At 36.3% G+C, this 23,890-nt stretch overlaps 1 protein-coding gene across 16 annotated transcripts in view; it reads right to left on the bottom strand.

Annotated features, from left to right (window-relative positions):
* dock9 (dedicator of cytokinesis 9) overlaps positions 1 to 23,890 on the bottom strand; it is a 144,460-nt gene that overhangs the window by 45,976 nt on the left and 74,594 nt on the right. For 8 of the 16 annotated variants that reach the window (XR_010004366.1, XM_062975483.1, XM_062975489.1 and 5 more), the window contains exons 10-31: positions 22,616 to 22,690; positions 22,384 to 22,524; positions 21,707 to 21,910; positions 21,491 to 21,613; positions 21,132 to 21,214; positions 20,572 to 20,694; positions 18,871 to 18,950; positions 18,601 to 18,788; positions 18,398 to 18,463; positions 14,287 to 14,379; positions 13,723 to 13,846; positions 13,139 to 13,260; positions 12,335 to 12,421; positions 10,861 to 10,950; positions 7,695 to 7,810; positions 7,530 to 7,599; positions 7,313 to 7,438; positions 6,061 to 6,132; positions 4,678 to 4,824; positions 3,616 to 3,699; positions 3,023 to 3,134; positions 230 to 271 (exon numbers count right to left, since the gene is read on the bottom strand). Coding sequence is in view for 15 of the 16 variants with exons in the window: in XM_062975483.1 (XP_062831553.1) it covers positions 230 to 271; positions 3,023 to 3,134; positions 3,616 to 3,699; positions 4,678 to 4,824; positions 6,061 to 6,132; positions 7,313 to 7,438; positions 7,530 to 7,599; positions 7,695 to 7,810; positions 10,861 to 10,950; positions 12,335 to 12,421; positions 13,139 to 13,260; positions 13,723 to 13,846; positions 14,287 to 14,379; positions 18,398 to 18,463; positions 18,601 to 18,788; positions 18,871 to 18,950; positions 20,572 to 20,694; positions 21,132 to 21,214; positions 21,491 to 21,613; positions 21,707 to 21,910; positions 22,384 to 22,524; positions 22,616 to 22,690 (2,368 nt within the window). In the remaining variant the exon portion in view is untranslated. The remainder of the gene's footprint in view (positions 1 to 229; positions 272 to 3,022; positions 3,135 to 3,615; positions 3,700 to 4,677; positions 4,825 to 6,060; positions 6,133 to 7,312; positions 7,439 to 7,529; positions 7,600 to 7,694; positions 7,811 to 10,860; positions 10,951 to 12,334; positions 12,422 to 13,138; positions 13,261 to 13,722; positions 13,847 to 14,286; positions 14,380 to 18,397; positions 18,464 to 18,600; positions 18,789 to 18,870; positions 18,951 to 20,571; positions 20,695 to 21,131; positions 21,215 to 21,490; positions 21,614 to 21,706; positions 21,911 to 22,383; positions 22,525 to 22,615; positions 22,691 to 23,890) is intronic. The other 8 variants (XM_062975486.1, XM_062975493.1, XM_062975490.1 and 5 more) reach the window with 1 other exon arrangement.

Below are 23,890 nucleotides of genomic sequence, written 5' to 3'. Positions count from 1 at the left end.
CCATTTTTCTATATATTTTATTATACCTGCTACAAAGCATTACACAACTAGTTCTGTTTGTTTCCAGTTAGGCTTGTTATGCAATTATCCTTTTAAAACCTTCAATTTTCTATATACAGCACTTGAGCCTGACTCACAAATGAAATGACTACATATTCTTTATTTGCACAAGTTACCACATTTTTACAAAATAGAAACTTTAGAATCAAGTAGCACACTCCACACCTACCTAAAAGAGTGTCATACGATCCCACAGTTGGTGAGAGAAAAGCTAATATGAAAGGAAAAAGAAGCAAAGCAGGACAAAACCAATAAGTAATAAAAAGCATTTATTTACTACTGAGCAAAGTAAGGAATGAATGCTTTTGAGACAACCAGTTATCTCTATCCCTCTTTTTAGTCATATTAACCATAATCTTATTTGAGGGGATATTTTATACAGTACATTCTCGCAAAAACACACTTACAAAGTTAGATGTTTATGAAATTGTCAGCTAAAGAGTTAAAGAATACTCCAAGTTTCACTCACCTGTGGTATACAGGTTTTTTTAAAAAGTGAAATATTGGAATATTAAATTATCCCAATAGATCTATTGTATTGGGGTGGTTTTTGCTAAGCATACAGGGTAATGAACTAACCCATCGCAAAACAAAACAACTTTAAACCTCTTTGTGATCGAAACATGCATAGAAGCTGGTGGAAGTACTTAGATGAGAGAGAAAAAACCCCTCCCCTGCTTCAAAAATGGGAGGGCAACAATGCCTTTACATTGTCCTGGAAGAACTAAGAGGAGGTACTGATATTAAAAGCGATAGGGATAGAAGGCTTGTTGGTGATATCCATAGACATAATAGAGCAGCCCAAGATATCAGCTCAGTGAAAGAAGGATGAAAAAAGAAAATAAAGCAAGCAATAGAAACCTTTGAACCACTCCTCACAGAAAACATACTTTGCCACACAATTTGTGAAACAAATATAGAGAAACAGTGTGTATTGAGGCCATGGAATGAGATGAACCATGACAAAGTCAAAGCATGGAAGCCCTCTGCCACCACTTCACCAAAGGCATACATCAGCATCTGCTCCTGACAACATAGTGGCATGGACAACATGGAGATCGACACAACTAAAGCTCCCAGTCTCAAAGGGCTGCCATTTCAAAGCAATAAGGATTCTCAACAGGTTTCATGCACTTGCAATATATTTAAAGCAGCACAACACGAAAACAAGAGAGCCACACAGAGATGCTACTGAACAGGTTTCAGGATCTGACTTCTATATTTGTGTTGACAAGCTAGAAACATGATACACATCAGCAATGAATCTAACTAATCTAATCTAACAGCTGCCTAAGTTCAGAGGTAAAGGCCATTCCAACAGTATAAACATCTGAAGTCACACAATAGAAGTTCTTAAAATTCACCTGGATGAGGGTTAAACAACTTTGTATTTTCAAGGTATCACTGTGCTGAAATAAACAGTGATCAAGAAGAAAACTGAATAATAACTGCATTTGGTGAATATAGAATCCATATATATACAATAGAGTCTCACTTATCCAAGACTCGCTTATCCAAGGTTCTGGATAATCCAAGGCATTTTTGTAGTCAATGTTTTCAATATATCATGATATTTTGGTGCTAAATTCGTAAATACAGTAATTACAACATAACATTACTGCGTATTGAACTACTTTTTCTTTTCAAATTTGTAGTATAACATGATGTTTTGGTGCTTAATTTGTAAAATCATAACCTAATTTGATGTTTAATAGGCTTTTCCTTAATCCCTCCTTATTATCCAAGATATTTGCTTATCCAAGGTTCTGCCAGCCCATTTAGCTTGGATAAGTGAGACTCTACTGTATTAGTGATGTGCGCGGTATTTGTTCCATTTGTTTCATTTGTATTTCTGTTTTGTGCTATCCATTCAGATGCCATGAAACGAAAAGCCCCCCCCCCCCCCAGGAAGAAATATCAAATCGAAACGAAAGGCAGGTAGGAGCAGGTACTTTTCAGATCAACGTAAGGAACACTCCTTAATCAGTGCTCGGCTCCAGGCCCTGAGAGACTCGAGTGCATAGGCCCAAAGCCTGCACCTGTAAGCCCAAAGCTCCCGGCCCTACAAGTGCAAGCTTTGGGTCTATGCACCTGGGCCTCGCAGGGCCTGGAGCCGATTGCCAAGTGAGGAGTGCTCCTTCCTCGGCAATTGTCTCCAGGCCCTGCAAGGCCTAGGTGCATAGGCCCAAATCCTGCACCCAAAGCTCCCAAGACTATGGGTGCAGGCTTTGGGCCTATGCACCTGAGCCTCACAGGGCCTGGAACCGAGCACCGAGTAATAATAATAATAATAATAATAATAATAATAATAATAATAATAATAATAATAAAAATTATTCTTATATCCCGCCCCATCTCCCCGAAGGGACTCGGGGCGGCTCACAACAATAATAAAAACAGTGACAAATTACACATTGTAAAATCAAACAAAAAAAGCAGTCATACAATCAATACATACATCACATGTTAAAAACAAGGAGCTAAACAATTCTAGGCCGAAATAGAGGGCTACATGGAGAAGGTAGCTTCGTGGCAGAAGTCCTCAGCAAGGTATCAATAATCATGGGAGAACACTCTCTAATTAAATGGGCAGACAAATCAACCCCAAAAATTAATTAAACAAGGAGCACTCCTTACTCAGCAATTGGCTGCAGGCCCTGTGAGGTCTGGGTGCATAGGCCCAAAGTCTGCACCCGTAGGTCTAGGTGCTTTGGACCTGCGGGTGAAGTCAACCCCCAGCCAATAATGAGCCGAAAGAAAACTGATGTTTCGACTCAGAAAACAAAAACAAAATGTCTAACCTCCCGCTTTTGGAAGGCTCAGACAAAAACAGATCAGGGCCCCCACCGAAACCTGAGAGATGAAACGGATCAAGGTAAGTCCCAAATGCATATGACTAATAAATAACTTGAAAGGTTTTTCTTAAAGTCAACTTCAGTTTCATTTTTTAACATAAATTTACCTTGATATCTCTGAATTCTGCCTTTACCAAACAGCATAGGAAGATTCAAAGGAATGTAGTGTTCGTGATTACAAACCACTCGAAGAAATTCAAATTTGAACTCAAAAAGGGTCTGCAAGATACATTGAAATGATTAACAAAATTAGCATATTTTAATCAAAAACAAAAACAAAAATTTAAGCTAACTTACTTTGTCTCCTAGAAAGAATGACCTTGTTTCCAAAGCAAACAGTGTATTATCTGATTTCTATGCACGATCTGGTAATTTACGAATATAGGTGGCACCATGCCACAGCAAAATGTTTTTCTGTTGACTATTTAACAGCAATTTAAAATTAAAGTTAAAACATCATACTCTCTTAGTGCTCATATTTCTAGTTAATAAACCACATAAACTTCTCTGCTTGCTGATGGATAACTAACAGTTTTCTTGCAAAAAAAAAAAAAAAAAAAAGGAAGTCAGCTCTTTGACATAAACTGGGGAAATGCATAATATTAGAGCTGGGGAAGAACAGTTATCAGGAAATATATCTGACAGAATACCACTGAAATAAAGAAGTGCAAAATGGCAAACTGTTTCTGTAATACAGTACCTTTGGATCTCCTGGAGTAAAGAAGGTAATGTAGTTATTAATTTGTTTGAACACAAATCCTCTGTCCATGAAGGTGAAACACCTCTAACCAAAAGGGGAAAAGGTCTTGCATTAGTATCAAGCAGCATCAAAATCCAAATATCAGATGATTTTATAGTGTTTATTACTACTTAATAAATAGTAGTAATAGACAAATAAATCCGAATGGCAAAATAAACCTAAACTATATTTATATTGTAAGAGTATGAATCAGTAAAGGTTTTATTTCAATAATCCATTTTATAACATAAACTTATTAAAAATTCCAATGTGCATAAATTAGCCAAAGCTTCTCTTAGGACTTGTCTACATGGACCACTGAATGCCACACAGGACTGATCTGAGGTAATGTGGGGAAAGGCCATCTTAATGCAGTCGTGAAAAGTTGAATTTTGCAACAGAATTCAGAATCTTTTTCCAAACTTTGGACCTGTGGAAACATCTGAGCCATTCCCAAACAGAACCGGCTGGAGATGTCTCCACTGCCATCTCCTATTTCCCAGACTCGGGTGGCACGGGAACATGGGATGGCCATCCCCTTCCACACCTTCCATGTCAGGCAGTCTCTGAACATGATACAGATCCTACCTCTCCGTGTTGTGATGTTGCCTGGAGCAACAGAGTGTGCTGGAAAGAGAGGGAGATAGGAGGGTGGGTTCTTCCTTCCTCTTCCTCCCCCTGCGCCCTGTCTGACATCATGGCACTTGATGACAGATAAGTTCCATGTCATAGCCGGACACTACCATGATAGTAAGGGTGGCGCCATGTGGAACTGAACCACATGAGGACTCCCTCCTGCCTCCACATCAGCTGGGTGAGTCCCTGTGAGGGACACGCCCAGCGATCAGTCCTAGGTTGTGAGTCAGTGTAGATTCATCTGTAGTCACAAAATGGACCAGCAACATTTTTAACGTTTTAATAACTCTTCTGTGTAGGTGCTTGCTATAAATACATTCTCATAAGAATTCAGTTTGTTAAATAACTGAAATCTTCTTTTCAAAAGATCAACCAAAAAGTACTCACTTTTATAAACACAGCAAGACTATGATTTGCATTTTTTGAAGCTTCTGGATTATCTTTGTACTTTTGAGTAATGTGGGGCATCAGCATATTGACAACAGTTTCTACAGCATGGTGATAAGATGCAGGAAACCTCTGGTTTCGTAGCAACTAGAAACAGAAGAACTATAATTTACAAACTGAAGTACTGCTAAATTATCCTATTCATTCTTGCCTAATTAATATACAAAGAGGTTCAAGTGTGGTGAAATTTCAGAGGTCAGGAGAATTCTCATCTATTTAGATGGTTTCTGACATACCTGGAAACTATATCACAGAAAAAAATAAAAACCATCTTGATCAACCTCTTCTTCATACCCGAAGAATTAAAAAAGGAAAGAAAGGATTTGTTCACCTGACAGTTTAAGAAGTTTGATTGATATAATAATCCTAACCATGTCCTACAAAAAGCATGATCAAAAACCAATTGCCTTGTGTCTTCTGTGACACAAGTAACAAATGTGAGAAAGCTGCTCCTTAAAAATCTAAACTAACAGGCTCCAAAAATAGAAAAACAACCCAAAAATATTAATGAAAATACATTTCCAAAGTATTAGTCTTTTACAACACAACATAGTCCTTATCGTTTTAAAGATTAACAATTATTGAAGCCTGAACTTGAAAAACGAGAATGTAATTTCTGTAAGTACATATTTTGTTTTTGATACTCCCTCATATATAAACAAAAACTAGAATCTATAAATGAATGTTGTTTCATGCTCCAAAGAATTGTGCTGTTCTGATGTCATGTAAATCTAAACATTAATATGTTCTAACAAGTAGTTATGTTTGTGTAAAATAATAATAATAATAATAATAATAATAATAATAATAATAATAATAACAACAACAACAACTTTATTCTTGTATCCTGCCTCCATCTCCCTGAAGGGACTCCAGGTCGCTTACATGAGAAAACATCCAACTACAACATAAATGAACATATAATCCATAAATTCAAAACACAATATAATAACATAATTATAAAACAACATAACATAACGATTATTAAAACCAAGACGTCAACTGCTACGTACAGAGGGTGATTAGTGCAAAAACTCTAAGGTCCATGAATAAGATAGGGACGGGCAGGGAAGGACAAGGAACCGATCACATTAAAACACTAAAACCTTTAAAATGGGGGGCAATAATGAAGTGCAGCATGAGTTTGTAAACAAGATACATGGCTGGTGGCCTCTTCACTCAAAAGCGTACCGAAACATCCATGTTTTTAGATTTCAGTGGAAGGTGGACAACAAAGGAGCCAGTCTACTCTCCCTGGGAAGATCAACTGGCACAAAAAGGCCTTTATTGTTATGTATAAACTAAAAATACTTGTTCACTTACCTTTACTTTAGCATTTTCTAAAAGATGCTGGGCCATTGATTTGATTAGAATTTCAAAGAAAAACCAGGAGTACTGTTAAAAAAAGAACATACTACATGAAGTATTCATTTATATATATAATTTAAAATAAGCTATACCCTTGATAATTTTGGTACAACACAGTTAACTATATTTTATCATTTAAGGAGTATTTTTTTTCATTCAAAGGATTTCTAGGTTGCTTGCATACCACCTGCTTTCTTTCAAATTCCTACCCTTTGTTCACTTGTTGTTTTTCCTTCGAAAATTCAAATGACTATATTGTCAACTTGGAACAGTTCAATATTACCTTAAATATCTCCCAACTCCACTATTTTCATTACTGATCTTAATCATTTTTTCAGTAAAAGATAGCAACAACCACTACTGTGGTCAGTACAATGAGACAAAATATTATTAAAGGTTTGCAAGGTCCCCAGATTTCTAATTAAACATTTATTGTGATCTTTTTTAATCCTTGCTTACTAAGGCTGAATAGCATGCTTAGCCACAAAACCAAGTGATGCATTTCTTCACATTCTAATATTTCTTCTCCTAAAAACAGGAGGCTTTTCCTGAACGTGACAAAGTAAGAAGCCCCCATTCTAATGTGTTCTAGTAATAGAAATAATTAAAAGTTCTAGCAATAGAAATAATTAAAAGTTGAGTTATTAACTTAAGCATTTATTAAGGGATACAGTGAGTTGGTGTAATAACTAGATAAACCTGGAGAATCAGCAGTTTGACTGGCTAATTGTTGCGTTAGTCCCAAAATCTGATTGGTAACCACTTAAAAACAACACCACTAATGGCTTCTTTTAACTGAATAAAAAGCAATGCAAGAAAGCCAAAAGGTGGAGATCCCTCCTTCTTTGCAGGAAGGGAAATCAATATGGGGGCAATCCAGAAGTTAGTTGGGGAGAATTTAAGTAAATACAGTATAGCATCTTAGTCACAGTGAACTAAAATGCATAAAAGGGAGCCTCTGCAAATGATAAATGTTTAACACCTTTGCAGAACAGAATTTACTTCTGGCTAAGGCGTAGAGAAGGATCTAAGCTACACACAAAAATAGCCCATGCAGTGTAATGCTACCTTAAATTTACCACCGCATGGACTCTACTTATAACTAATTATGGGGGAAATGCCTTAGCAGAACTAAAGAGCATCTACCTAGTCTGAGAACAAAATTAATCAGAAATAACAAAAAGGAACACCATTTTTGAATGCATACCTTTAGAAGCTTGTTGCTTGTGAGGAAGTCAGCAGAAGGCTTCAAAATGGCTGTCATGGACTTGGCAAGCTCTTCATGTACAGTCTTATATTCAGAAGCAATATAAGGCTCTGCTTTATACGCATACTTTGGAATAAAATCATGAAATTAGCATTACAATATCGCAACAATAATGATTAGAGGTTTTTTTAAATAAAACAATTCATATATTTTTTACCTTGACATATGACCTCAAGTAGCTATCCAGCCCTTCTTCATGACACTGGGCAACTACATGTATAATGACCCTAAATAAAATGAATTTCAAGAAATTAATCCTAAAAGGTGAGCATACTGTCAGGAAGACTGAAATTCTTTGGGACTCTTGCAAAAAATTGCTCACCTTGTCACGTTCACAGCAACTTCCTCCTGAGCTGCTCGAGTAAGAACTCTAAATAACTGGTTTAAAATAGTAGGCAGAAAAGCTATCATCACGTGGCCCTCCATAGCATGAAGGCTCTAGGGGGGGAAACCAAATAAGAATCAGAAAACGAAAAGCAATTGTTCCGTAATTAAAAATGCAGTAGTCCTAATTATGATAGCACAGAAGAAAGTTCTACTGAAATCCACTGGAATTACACATAAGTTATTTTGAGTAAGATGCAAATCTAAGAATATATGTATGTTGTTTTCTATAAACAGAACGTGTGATTTCCTAGAGAAAAGCTGTGTATGCTGTAGAACGTGTGTGCCTTACTGAGAGTGCGGGCATTGGTTAATTATGGCCACAGAAACTATAGATAATTATAAGCTAGTTAAAAAAACATGATGACTGAACTGACCTATAAAAAGATCATGTGTTAAAAGGTACTGGAAGATGTAATCTACAGGAAGGCAACCAAGAATAAGTGGCCGCAGTGTGCTATGTTGAGAGCTTTGTTCTAATTGGAGGACAAAGAGGTTTACATAAGTGGGCGCGGGGGAGGAATGAATCTTCTTATCTGATTGGTCAAATGTAGGAACTAACTAGGAAAGATATAAAACAGGGCAAGCGGAGACAGAAGCCAGACAGGTAGAGTCAGTATCTTCCATATGAAGACTCCTTTCCATGACAGTTAGTTAGGCGATCCCTCATAGACTGAGGATGATGGTCCTCTCATTCTGGTGTCTTGGGGGTGTGTCTGTAGGTGGCTGAAGAGACCTATTCCTGATCCACATGTTCTCCCGCAGTGAGGACATCGGTTTCCAGGTGGAAGGCGGTCCTGGTCAGGGTTGGCTTGACGTGCCTTCCTCTTGGCACGTTTCTCCCTTAAGCCCTCCATTCGTGCCTCTTCGAACTCTGCAGCACTGCTGGTCACAGGTGACCTCCAGTTGGTGCGCTCAAGGGTCAGGACTTCCCAGTTCTCAATGTCTATGCCACAGTTTTTAAGGTTGGCTTTAAGCCCATCTTTAAATCTCTTTTCCTGTCCACCAACTTTCTGGTTTCCGTTCTTCAGTTGGGAATATAGTAACTGCTTTGGGAGAGGGTGATCAGGCATTTGGACAACGTGGCCAGTCCAGCCGAGTTGATGGAACAGGAGCATCGCTTCAATGCTGGTGGTCTTTGCTTCTTCCAGCATGCTGACATTTGTCCACCTGTCTTCCCAAGAGATTTGCAGGATTTTTCTGAGGCAACGCTGATGGAATCGCTTCAGGAGTTGAGTGCGACGTCTGTAGATCCATGTTGGGTTGGGAGGACAATGGATTTATAAATAAGCACCTTGGTATCTCTACAAATGTCCCGATCATCAAACACTCTCTGTTTCATTCAGAAAAATGGTGCACTCACAGAGCTTAGGTAGTGTTGTATTTCAGTGTCAATGTAGACTTTTGTGGCTGCCAAGGTAGCGGAAATGGTCAACATTTTTTAATGTTACAGCATTAATCTGTATTTCTGGCCTTGCAGAGGGATCGGCTGGTGCCTGTTGGAAAAGCACTTTGGTTTCCTCGATGTTCAGTGAGAGACCGAGGTTCTCGTATGCTTCTGCAAAGGTGTCCATGACAACTTTAACACTGATAGCACTGTTCCTAGCCTGTAACAGCCCAGGCAATGCTAGAAAGATCTAGGCTCTGCTTAATCAGTATGGCCAATTCTGCTTGTAATGGATGCAATGCTCAGGGATAATATCTTACTCAGATGCTGGTGTGTTCCTCCACAAATGTAATATGGGTAATGATTATATTCCTCTAGATACAGAGGTGCTTGCTAAAGGGATGCAGATAATATAACGGTTCGGCCCATATAAACATGTTACCTGTAATATACTCTACTGTAATTAATGTAAGATGCATTACGTGTAATGTAACATAATGAAGGTATTGTGTCTAGAAGGTACTGAAAAGTTGATATGTTTCTCTAAGAGGAGTGTATATGTCTATATATTATGAATTGTATGTAGTAAACAGGCTAAAAGATTACCATATGCTCATTCTCCCATATAAATATATTGAGATTCCAGTGCTTAAGAGCAGTGCTGATGCTAGCTTTGCCAGATTGGCTTTACTGTAATTCTTGAATTGGAAGCCCTAGTGACCAGAAATCGATAAAAGGGCTCTCCAGAAAGATACAAATTACCTGACAAATGATAGAGAACTCTCAATCCCTCAGTCCCAAGAGATATATTTGGGGAACTACACATGTTTCATCACAAACATTTTGCCAACTATGGTTTAGAATGAAATGCATTTCCATTCAGATGTGCCCAAATGATTTGCATATACACCTCAGTAATATATATCATAGCTCCCAAAATTGTCCATATGCATGCACACCTGAATATCTGAATGGACTTGCATTTATGAATTATAAAATCCTCCTTGTTGCATAATATAACAATAGAGGCATCCATATCACTTCTTACTAACAGCATTCCCAGTGGCCTAGCTTAGCTATCAATGAAGATTTTCAGTTTACTAAACAAGATAATATTTAGGGATCAAGAAAAAATACAAATTTTAAATACAAATTTCCTAATTCTTATTCACACTTCCTGAATAAAGTGTGGTACACAATTATTCTTCTGTTTTCGCAATTCTCTAAGTTTGGGGAACATTTCTCCACTCAAAACGCATGCACAAAGTGCATACATCGAGAAAATGGCACTCCATTTTTTAAAAGCTTGCCTGGGGCTTCTGAATCACTTTATTCTGGCTATCTTCTGTTTTCTTGGTTCATAGTCAGTTTCTGTGCAGCAGCAATTGCATGCCAACAGAAAATGCTGACTTACTATTTAAGAAATTATTTTATACTATTTTATACTGTTGTATTATGAGAAAGGTGTTCAATACAGTATTTTATATTAGTCTATTTTATGTTTATTTCTTCTTTTTAAGATACTGCCTGAAATAATAACATTTTCATTGAGTTGTTTTAAAAATGGCAAAATGTTAAGGAAATGAATGGAAGGAACTTGCACCTGAAAAACTGAAAAATATTATTGAGAGCAAGAAGGACAGGCTTATCTGTACACTGGTAAAAATAACATATTTTAATAAGAATTTATATTTATATGTGCCAGTTTCACTTATACCTTAAGATATTTCACAAGTTCAGCTCCTAGAGCTTGAGCTCCTGACTCAGTTTTTTGACAGTAGTGGAAGAAATTGTTTAAGTGCTGATCCTGTGAAAAAAAGAGCAACACATTAAAATAAACATCTAATTTCATCAACCAGTCCATTACAATGTCATTACTTCCAGCTGAAAAAAGCATAGTGCAAAGCCAAGCTATCTCCAATATTTGAAAAATAGATGTTATATTTGAGAAGTAAAAAAGCAGTGAAAATGATCACTCTGTAACACTGAATGGGCTATATGGCTCTGCACATATTTAAGGTCTCAAAGCTCACCTCATATAAATATATGCAATAGCTATATCAGATGTTGGGCTGTCACTACAGACTATGTCAAGTTTAATAGTAGGGATAGCAATTGTTGGTTTTCTCCATCCTGATGGGTGTTTGTAAAAATCCATCTCTTATTCTTATGCTTTTGGGAGATGAGAGAAATGTTTCCCTCAAGATGACATAAAGATATATAGCTTTCTCTGGAAAGTGTGCAGCTTTCCGAGCTGAGGACTGCTTTTCTGCAGTGTTTTTCCCCCTCACCTCTGTTCCAGCTTTCAAAGCAACTGGGGAATGGGGTAGAGAAAACTAAAAAAGATTTTCACAGTCTCTAATCAGGATTTCTTTGAAAGACTAAGGCTTGGTGCAATACAAGTTGCAGGAAAAAGAGAAAAACAGAATATAGATCATCAACTACCACTCCTCCCACCCATCTTTCCAGAGAAAAGATATTTCAGCAGTCAAAAAAGCAGATGTTTGACAGCTGAAACTTTATTAAATAAAGCTGTTTAAAATGAACAGAAATCTGGTGAGCACCCTGCCTTGTATGAGTTCTATCTACTAGCACAAAGTTACTATTATGTATAATCCACAATCTTTAAGAAAGAAAGCATTATGCTGAGAAGCTTTGGCTGGAGTTATCATCCAAAATATGTGTGTGTGTGTGTGTGTGTGTGTAGAATTTCCAGAATCACTCTAAATAAGCAGTGTATGGTCCTTGATATAGAGTCAGAATCTCAGATGTAGTATATGGGATGGAGGGCAGTCTCAAGCAGCTCAGGGCTCCTCTGCATCCCAATGAACTCTCTGAACTTTGAATTCCCTTTCAGCCAAGAATACAGTAAATTGTAGAGGAAACTCAACGAATTCTCCAAACACTTTCAGATGATTTTTTTTCTGCCTTGTAGACAACATGTCAGTTATAAAGGAATGTCCTGCACCTGCATTTCCATCACCAGTTCTAAACTGAAAAGTAAAGAGAGAAGTGCACTGGCTTTCCTCTACCAGCAGCTCCACATTCTCCTTTCATGAGATGCAGTGAATAGCCTCTGGCTGCAAATGTTTCTGTCATAGTTGCAGTGCTGTAACAAATATAAGCCAATTCAAGACAAAATGAAATCAATAAATTTAGTAAAAATCCTGTAGTGACATTAAAATACTTACCTGAGTGTATATAGTGGAAACTAGATGAGTTGAAATCTTTAACAGTGGCTTGCCTCCATCCACCCATTTGACTTCAGGACCAGAGTGCTGCATTATAGAGATTAAAATTAACATTACATGTTTCATTACACTGTGACTTAAAACTCACAGTGAGCTCAATGTGGGCATATTGTGATACTGTGAAAACCCATGGAACATAAGCATGGCCAACAAACAAAGAAATCTACAAATAGGTATTTAAAAGACAGACTATAGTCTATATCATCCAAAAGTGAATCACATTATCTATATACTGAGCTAGCAGACCGTAGAAGTCATAGTCAGAGCAAAATTAATGCAGATGACATATCTATCTATATTCCAAATACTATCCATGATGTATTTCTGAATTTGGCTCCATCCCAGGAGAATGGCAAGATATTAAGCAAATAAACCTAAAAAAGCAGCTCAGGCATCTTAGATGTTATAGGTATAACATAAATATTAGCTGTCCTGTGCTCCATTCTTCCATTTCCATAGAATTTCCACTCATTTCTGCCCACCCCACAAATTAGTGAAAATTAGAGGGTTGGTGTGTGTTTTTCGGGCTGTATGGCCATGTTCCGGAAGTATTCTCTCCTGACCTTTCACCCACATCTATGGCAGGCATCCTCAGAGGTTGTGAGGATGCCTGCCATAGATGTGGGCGAAACGTCAGGAGAGAATACTTGGAACATGGACATACAGCCCGAAAAAAACACACAACAACCCTGTGATTCCAGCCATAAAAGCCTTCGACAACATAGTGAAAATTATTTTTGTTACTTTGTTTGTGCCAGGTTCTTGACTGCTGAGATATCCAGATGGAAGATAAACAGCCACTGGGATATGCTGTTCATTTGTCACTACCCTGCCATCTTTCAATAGCTGAAGCCATGAATATCCAACTACAAGAAAAAGAAGAAGAAATTACTACATATCAACACAGATAGACCTCGAAATACATTATTTGTCTTCATAAGAATTTTAATTTAAAAGAGCAAGAGGTAGCTAGCTCATTTTCCTGCAAGGTCTATGAACACCATTAAATAGATTTAGCATTAGTCGGTTCTATAATAACAAATTTATAAAATAAATTGATATAATTAGTATTGGATTTTCAGAAGGCTTCTAAGTAAGGTGGATACAGTGCACACTTCCTTCAGGACATATCCTAGAGAATGTGCCAAGGCATAATTTATTTATTTTTTAATTCAAGGCATGTGGGCATAGCAGAGGAAAGGGCACAGCCTTCTAAATCCCTGCGGAGTGTCAATGTAGCTCCTCAGCCCTGATATTTCTTGCTCCTACGTTGGGATAATGTTAAACTATGAAATAAATACACCGCACTAAAAGTGTATCAGTCATACCTAGTGTTTCAACTGTATCCTTCTTTTTGGTCGTCCCTTTGCTTGAACTATCACAACTGACGTGGTAGAATGTAAACAACAAATGGTGTTTTTCATGTAGCTGGGTGGGCAATTCTATTTTTATCTAAAAGAGGAAAAACAGTAAATAGTGAAGACATTCAAAAACAACAGTAATTTTGGGAGAATATGCAAAATTACTCTCAGTGCAATTATAGGCACAATGTATTGGAGTGAGATCATACCATAAGTGCAATCTAACTCTGGTAATGGAAAGCAGAAAGGCAATCCTAGACGTATGCAGGCATTTGCTTTGGTGGAAGGGACAGTTTTGAACATTAAATGGATGTATTTACTATCCCTAACTACTCAAACCATTTCACATAATAATTGTAGACAACTTTAATACAGTACTGTAAATATATTCACATGGTAGGTACAAATAGTAGTGATGAACAGATAAAAACTATGGCGCTCTAATGTGAACCATCATCTTAATTGACACCTCACTATCATGGTTTGTTTTGTTTTAAAAACAATTAAAACTGGCAAAGCTCAAATGGTTACCTCATCATAAAACTCTGGATTTTGGTGGTGATGAAGAACAGTAGCAAATGCCTGCTTTGTAAATATTGGTCCTCCGGGTCTTCCATAAATGCACTAAAATCAAAGAACAGTGAAAGATTAAAAGGCTAAATTATGTAGCTTTCTTGTACTCTTTTTGTCAAGAGCTTATGTGAAAGATGTTTAAATCTATAAGGGGATCTAACCTAATGAAGCCCTTGACAATAATAATGCTAAAGGACTCAATACTTATCAAAGCTAGATGACAAATATACCACTAAGTGAAAAGTACTTACAGATTTCTGAAAAACGTGTAAGAGAAAAAATCCTTCAATGTCCCCTACAGTTCAGCAAAAAGGTATTTTGATACATTATCATGAAATGCATTTCAAAGACCCAGGCCTCTAAGGCCCAGTTATGTTTATGTCTTCAGCTACAAAAGCATCTTCTGAGAATCTTTAAAAGTGGCAATGGGTGATGGAATGCTCGGATCTACATATTTTATTGTCTCTGCATTAAGTAATGCTTTATAGTTGCCAGTAAAGAACAATAAACTCTTTGTGGTGCTTGAAGTATAAAATCTAGCATTTCTTTACAAGTTGCTTTAGTTGTTCCAGGATCCTATGCAGACTGGTAATAAGGAATGAGGCCTGCTGTCAAGGCCTGCTGTTTTATGTTTGCGAATCAGTGTATTGTCTTTCCTTATTAATATTTTTTGGAAAAAAAACTCACTCAAAATAAAGTTTGACTAGAGATTTTTATTTTTTGTTTATTTAGAATACAGTAGAGTCTCACTTATCCAACATAAACGGGCCGGCAGAATGTTGGATAAGCGAATATGTTGGATAATAAGGAGGAATTAAGGAAAAGCCTATTTAACATCAAATTAGGTTATGATTTTACAAATTAAGCACCAAAACATCATGTTATACAACAAATTTGACAGAAAAAGTAGTTCAATACGCAGTAATGCTATGTAGTAATTACTGTATTTACGAATTTAGCACCAAAATATCATGATGTTTTGAAAACATTGACTACAAAAATGCATTGGATAATCCAGAATGTTGGATAAGCGAGTGTTGGATAAGTGAGACTCTACTGTACTATGAAAATATCATTCATCCTTATGGATACTAGGACAATATACAAATATAACTAAGACAATACAATTTCCAAAACATGCCATCAACGTAGCAGGAAACATGACCAAATGCTTTGGAAAACAAAAACGTTTTGGATTGGCACCAAAATAACTGCAATGTTGATGCCACTTGCATCTTGGATGGGTTGGATGTTTCAGTAATTGGAGCACTCTAACCAAGAAGGTTCTCTCTCTTTTTTTACATAACATACATGGAAAAGATCCTTTCCTAAGTTAGAAGCAGGTTGATATGGTGAAAGAGACTCCTTGAGATATTAGGTTCCAACTATTTAGCTGTAAAATTACAAGTTCTTGGTTCCAATTATTTTCTATTCTATATAGGTTTCTAAATGTTGTTCTAAGAAACAAAGTGTGTACACATAAAATGAAAATGCAGAGGTGTGCATGTAATATTTGCATGAATTAAGATTATGTGTCACTGTACACTTCAAAAGTCTGCTTAAAGAAAGAAACATCCAGCGAAATGTGTTTACACAAATTGATGGATAGAGAGCCATCTCTGGTCAGAGTAGAAGAGGATGGACTAGATCAGCAATTCCCAAACTCTGCTCCGCAGAACTCTAGGATTCCGCTAAAGCATCATAGGGGTTCTTTGGAAAATCTTAAAAGTAAAATTTAAACAGATTTTTAATTGAGGCCAACTATTTGATTTACAGTCTCTGTAATAGCTGTTTTGTATCAAAACTATTGCTATCAGGTATGTAAATACAGGCTCCACCTTTCAACATTTATTTGCCATCTGAACAAAAGTGTTTCACAAGTAATTGATTTTTCATGTTGATTGTACATTTCTTTTATGATTTTTTTCTTTCTTGTACAGTTTTTGAGCTGAAAGACATTTGGGATATTATTCATAACAAATCAAGAGTAAATTTTACTCCAAAACTAACCATTATATAGAAAATTTGGAAATGTATTTGAATTAACATAAAATATCCAGAATATATCTTTTGATTAAACAAATTAGGGATAGAGTTAGGGTTCCACAGAAAATAAATGACTTCTGAAGGGTTCCTTGATCAAAAATGTTTGGGAATGGCTGGACTTGATTAACCAGTCCTCTGTCTGTAAGACATAATTTCTCCAAAGGAAATTTATTAAGTAAATGTTTGCAAACCTTATCTGTTCCCAAATATCCCTTATGGTATGCAGTAGAAGTATTGCTATGGGTTTTTTAGGTGGAAAGGGGGCAAATCCAGGCCAGGAAAGGTTCTTTTTCCCAATAGGACTGAGCTGGAAGCAGTTGACAATAGCTTCATGTGCTCTATATATTATACTAGCTGTGCCCGGCCACGCGTTGCTGTGGCGTTTTCTGGTGGTGTTGGTGAGAAATTGTTGAGGTAGTGATGGTATTGAATGTCTGTTGTATGGTTGTCTTTATGTTTAGTATGCACACTGAAGTGGATTATATGGCAGTGTGGAGTCAAGATAATCCAGAAGATAATATAAGATTCTAAATGGGTTATATAGCTGTGTGGAAGGGCCTTGAGTCTACACTGCCATATAATCCAGTTCAAATCTGATAATCTGTGGAAGAGGCCTAAGTGAGGCCTAACTGTGCCTGTCCCCTGGATTGAGTAGGTTGCTAGGAGACCAAGTGGGCAGAGCTTAGCCTTCAAACTGGCAGCAATTGGATAAAAACTATTATTCCTCTCCCTGTAATTAGGACTTTATTTTTCTTTTCTTTTTGTTGTATCAACCTAGAGCCGTGAATGATGGGTTATGTTGTCAAATTTCAAGGTTGGGGGGGCCTGTAGTTTTGTTGTTTTGTCCGCTGCCCTGATGCCATCACTCTTTTATATATATAGATAGATACTAAGAAAAATTATATCTAAATACCAGAATTCCACTTTTTGCACTGAAGAAATCAGCAGTTTATTTATTTATTTGCTACATTTATATGCCGCCCTTCTCACCACGAAGGGGACTCAGAGCGGCTTACAAATTAAATTGACATACAATATTATATTATTAGCATAGTACAATACTGGTAATAAATTACTATATTGTACTGTATCAATATATGGTAATGTTATTAGTAATATTACATGTAAAATATAATATATAATTATTATTATATTGTATTGTATTATTAGTATTATATTGTATTACAATATAATATTATGAATATATGTATAATCTATATATATAAAAGAGTGATGGCATCAGGGCAGCGGACAAAACAACAAAACTACAGGCCCCCCAACCTCGAAATTTGACAACATAACCCATCATTCACGGCTCTAGGTTGATACAACAAAAAGAAAAGAAAAATAAAGTCCTAATTACAGGGAGAGGAATAATAGTTTTTATCCAATTGCTGCCAGTTTGAAGGCTAAGCTCTGCCCACTTGGTCTCCTAGCAACCTACTCAGCCCAGGGGACAGACACAGTTAGGCCTCACTTAGGCCTCTTCCACAGATTATCAGATTTGAACTGGATTATATGGCAGTGTAGACTCAAGGCCCTTCCACACAGCTATATAACCCATTTAGAATCTTATATTATCTGCTTTGAACTGGATTATCTTGACTCCACACTGCCATATAATCCACTTCAGTGTGCATACTAAACATAAAGACAACCATACAACAGACATTCAATACCATCACTACCTCAACAATTTCTCACCAACACCACCAGAAAACGCCACAGCAACACGTGGCCGGGCACAGCTAGTATGTATATACAATATGTTATAATTATTATATATTATTGTAAATTATAAATTTATAAATAATTATAAATATCATTATTGTAAATTATAATTGCATCACATATTCAATCAGAAGAAAAACCCCTGAAGACAATCTTTCTTGAACTATCATAAGCCAAGAAAATAACATTCCAGATTGTGACTGTGAATCCTAGACATGGCTACGTTATGAGTAAATAGGTGACAAGTAAGTGACTGAACTGCCTCAGATAAGAAGAGATCAGATTGACATACCTTTAGAGGTACAGAATCTTCATCATCTGAATCCTTGAATTCAATGCATACTGCAATATTTCTTGCCTAAAAGAAGTACATATATTTGTAATTTCTGTTGTAATTTTAGGAAAATAACCAAAATTCCCAACAAGTAGGCCTGATTTAATTCAGATTCAACATGGTTTTGAATCTGAATCTAATTAGGTGGGCCATTAACTCACCTTAGCAAATGACTTTTGACTGTCATATTTCAAGTGCTTTGGATAAACATAAAGGTGATTGTTGTAGATGGTGAAAGGCTGAGTATGTTTTGGTATACAGGGAACAAACTCCTCTACTTCAAACGTTACTACTGCCTTGGTACTGTTTTCAAACTGTTTCATGGGAATGTATGATGAGCTAACAAAATCTGAAAATATATTAAAAACCAATAAAAAGATTGGAAGAGAAACAGCTTTGCAGCTATCGTACAATGCTTTTTTGATACTTACTTGAGATATCTGGGGAAACATTATCAATTGTTATGTCTAGGTTTCCTAAAATAACTGGTAACTTGGCCATCTTTTCAGGTCTAGGAGAGAGAGAAAAACAAGCTGGCTGAACAGGAAAAAGAGATGATAAGGTAGTAAAACTCAAAACACAAAGGACAGGAATAGGACTTAGGGGGTATCTTGAAAGGGCAGTAATTCCAGTAATTGAATCGGAGTGGACTGCTCCTGTTCAATACCGGGGGGGGGGGGGGGGGGGGGAGAGACACTACATTTAGCCCCTGAGTCATCTTAGGAACTTTAAAGCCCTACATTGCTCCAGTCCAGGTTATCTGAAGAACAGCATCTCTTTCTATGAGCCTGGGAGACATCTATGATCTACTGGGGAGGGCTTTCTCTCTGTCCCACCATGTCCCTAAGCTCTGGCAGGTTTAAACAAAACAGCTGAGTTCTCTCTCTTTGTGTAGACTTAATTTATTGTCGGTGTTATTTAGAATTGTGCTTCATTATAGCTACTATAAATTAAACTCCTGGTGCTAGCATCCTCCCTGGTTTATGGCTTACCATATTTTCAAATGGGCAATGCAGATTGATTGCTGGGCTTTAGGTATGTGGAGTTATTATCCTTTTTCTTCTGTACTATATGTCTTGTTCATACAATGTATTTGTTTTTTATTCTTTTTCTATTTTGGAGCCAGCTTTCTTACGGCTGAATTGCATTGTAATTACTTGAATATTTATATTTTTAAACTGTAATAGTTCACAATCTCCAATGTGTTTTCCCATCTTAATTAATACTTTGCAGGGAATACCATAAGTCAGCAGGCAACTTGAAGACACATATACACATATTCCATGACCTGGTATGTAAGCTATTTTAGTAGTTCAGATATTTTACATGTATTAGCTTTATGCTTATAGTAATTTCTGTAAAGAAAATGTTGTCAAATGGACACATATTGGAAATCTGTAATATCTATACATCTACTATCAGTCTTTATATATATTGTTTTTATCACATTATATCCTGATGCAGTTTTAATTGTTTTTAGCGCCACAATGTGAATATGGTTGTATTATGGAATGTATGTCAACAATCTAGTTCAAAGTCAAAGCCAGCTTTGAACTAATAATTAATTAGTGCAAAAAATATGATCACACAGCAAAAAACAAAAAATAAAATTAGTGATGGGGAGTGAGAGAGAGAAATCACTGAGTTAATTTAATCATTATTTAAGCAACTGACATTTTTGTCCTACAAGAAATACATTTTTGAACCACCTGTATATACTGGTGCAGTGATGAGGGAAATAAGGTGGGTCACCTGGGGCATGCACAGAGAAGGGTGTGTGGTTTCCATCAAATTGTTCAGCTTACAAAATTCCTGAATGAGGTTCTATGCAAGCACATTACTTATATGTGTAAATCACAGAAAAAAAACGAAGGCTCCTCCCTAAAATGTAGTAATTTTAGTTGCATATTCCATGGTCAACACTTTTGAAAGTGCTATGGAGGATATGCAGTAGCATGTTAGTAATCACCTAGCTCCCAAATTTTGGTTGATGACTTAATCATGAATTCCCGAAAAATGATTTTCATTTAATATTAAGTCAAAAAAAAATGTTGCAGGATATTCTTCTTCTTCCTGCCCATCAAATACATCTTAATAAATATGAGTCCTTGAAAGGAGAAGAAAACACTCACTTTCTAAAATCTGCTAAGAATTTAAGCAAATCTTCATTTGAAAGCTTGTTGCTGTCTTGTTTGTAAAGTGCTGAAAATCGTGCATTTTTGTCTAGTGTTCCAGATGCATCCTTGAACAGTGTCCTGAAACATAAATGTATAGTTAAGAATCCCATTATAAATATTGTCAAAATGGCAAAAGAAAAATGCAAGGCTGATATCCTGAAGCTGGTTCAGCAGACTGTGAGCAACTGAAATACAAATAAATAGTTGCAAGAAGGAAATAGAAAGATGCTACTACAGGTAAATATACAGTGGAGTTGATTATATGCATTTTAAAACCACAAACTTTGGGTCCCTTTCTTGCAACTTTTAAAGAGTATTCAATCATCCAATTGCCTAAATTGTCATATGCTGTTTCAATTCTTTAACTGAAATGTGATAAAATAAGAGCTTATTTTTATTGCCGCTACCTGCAAGACTTCTGTCACAAACATTAAGAAGAGTTGAGACCAGAATAAATAGATGCACTGAGATAAATCCACTTTGAAGAAAAATGGATTAAGTGCTTCATCCAATACCTGGCTGCCCATGCAAATGGCATTCTATATTGTCCTAGCCGCTGGCAAGCTTGTTTTGCATTTTTCAAAACCTTCTGGGCAACCTAAAACCAGAAAAATAATTAAGTCACAGGTATTAATAAGCTTCAGTAAATTAAAATCAAGTTATGCACTTTGTGCACACACAGATATAGCTCAATGATCAAAATTTGCACAACAGAACTGGAATATATTTTTTTCCACTCAATTAATTAGTCCAATTATTGCTTCACAATATAGCAAAAGCATGAAGTATAAACAAAGGTATAGACTTACTAATAGAAATGAGAACTGTCAAATTAAATTTCATTTAATTCAGATAATGAAACATAAAATTATACCTTAGAAGAATCAGAACTCTTCATATATGGTTCAGCACAGTGGGTTACGCTCCCTTGCAGGACTTTTTCTATTCTGGCAACTAGAAATATATCAGGATGTGGGCACGTCACTGAGAATATTCCCTACAAAAAAGTGGTTTGATTTGATGAAATGGAAACTATAATATGCACTTTTTTCTGCAATTAAAACTGAAATGATGACATTGTTATTCTTACCTGTTTGGGATACTGTAACATAATTTCCGGAATAACATCTTGAATCCTATATAAACCATCACTGCTGCCATTCGCCAATTGCTGGGCCACATTATCTAGCATGTGTCTCACTGTGTTATGATTCAAATCCACATGCAAGTCTGACGAAATCTTTCGATTGTGTTTAATGTCAAACAATGACAAGGTGATGAAAAATGGCTCTACCTGGTCATTTTAAAATAATACAAGGAACAAGGTTATTGTCATGGCAAGTACTGTTATACTTAAATAATAAACTACATGTAGAAAAAGCAGTTACTTTACTATAGATTTATGAATAAAGTAGAATGGCATGCAACAACCTCTATGTATTAGAGCACTTTCCATTATAATTATACTGTACAGTATACATTGAGAACCAGAGAGAAAAAATAGTTTAATAGACTCTTAAAATTGTACTGTACTAAGGACAAATATTTACACACTAAAATATAAAATCCCAACCATGTACACTATCATGTATATAAGGACTAACCCACACCCATTAAGCTACACACAATTTCTTCTCCCTCTTTTTAACTTAATTATGCAACTCTAATAAATAATTATAGGTGAAATTGTATCACTCAAGATACTTGTATTTCCTAAACACCAGATATTGTGCATCAGATATTTCACAATTCACAATTTTCACATACATTTGTTGTTGGTCCCTCCTCATTTTCAGCCACACAGCTTTGCAGATTGAAAGATAGGTCATTGCACTTCACCAGAATTCTCTTCCCAAATTTCTCTTCAAATGGCTTTATTTCTGGCTCTATACCAGAGAAGTCAAGTTTCTATTAAAAAAATTAAAGTATGAACACCTTTTCTTTACAAAGATAAAAAAGAATGTTTTGAAAAACCTCCCACCCTCTCCCTTATTCTAACCTGTGCATCTGGATCCAGTGCAAAGAGTTTGACCCTGTTTTCACTTTTGAATTTCATATCAGTATCTCTGGAGCCCTGAAAAACAATGAAATAACCACTTTTAAATCAAAACACAGATGCTTTAGCACTATAAATATGTTGTATTTGTTATTAGAGGAACCACCAATTTACTAAATATTTCTAATAATATTTACTGTGATTTATAATGTAGACATACCTTGGTTAACAAAGTGTTCAACACTGAAACTCCTTTTGACAAAATATTTAAATGACCTCCTAGCCCCTCTTCTTCTTTATAAAGAACATTTTATTCATTAGAACTTAGAAGAAGATGAAGAAGGCTGGGGAAACAGTCTTTTAGTGTTTAGTGGATTGTGGTGGCAAGTAAACAATGCAAGAAATGCTGAACTTTACAGATTCTGCTCAGGCCAATCCTATTGTAGCTGTGTGTGCAAGTTAAACAGTAGCTGGCTCCAGAATCCTTTAACAAACATGCATGAACAGCAAAACAGGAATAAAATGGATAAGGTATGCTAACTTACCAGCTACCTCCAGCATGTCATAGTAATATATATTTGGGCACTAAAATGGAAATTGTAAAATAGGTGAAAGATCTATCCCTGCATACATCTTGAAAGACGTTCTGGAGTGGTTTCTAGAAGGTTCAAATATTCTATGTCTGCTATTATCTGATCAGGTGGTTTCACTTCATATGTGCATACTATTTTGCACATTTAAATAAAAGGTTTGATGCAATATGTTGAACTGCATGTCCTGTTAGTGGGCAAGAACTCATCCTTATTCTTACCATAATATTTCTGCCTCTGGTACAGACTGTCCTTGAGTTACAAACAAGATTGGTTCTGTTTGTTCTTAAGTTGTATGTAAGTCAGAACAGGTACATTTTAAAATAAACTCCAGGTTTAAAAAATACTGTTTTAGTTTTGGTTAGCTTAGGAAAGGGCCAGCACCCCTGTAATCTTCCATTTTGCTGTTTGTGCCCCTGTTCAGAAGATTTCATCCCACTTCCCTGTGATAATTGGATTTTGAAAACGTTGAGTTGTTGTGGAAACAAGGATTGGTGATAAAACTTTAGTAGAGGCATCTTTTTCCCAGAATAAGCTTTACAGGAGTGAATTTCCCATCCTAGGGGTAGATTTCCCCTCACTCCCTTTTGTAACTAGGAGTCAGATGTAACTCGGATGTCTGTAACCCGGGAACTGCCTGAGCTAAAGATGTCATGCCCAGGAACTAATCTGCTGTGTTAACTGTGAT

This window comes from Anolis carolinensis, chromosome 3 (assembly GCF_035594765.1).
Source record: "Anolis carolinensis isolate JA03-04 chromosome 3, rAnoCar3.1.pri, whole genome shotgun sequence".
Taxonomy (NCBI): Eukaryota; Metazoa; Chordata; class Lepidosauria; order Squamata; family Dactyloidae; genus Anolis; species Anolis carolinensis.
The sequence above is the reverse complement of the archived record's forward strand: the minus strand, read 5'-3'. Positions and strand labels throughout refer to the sequence as shown.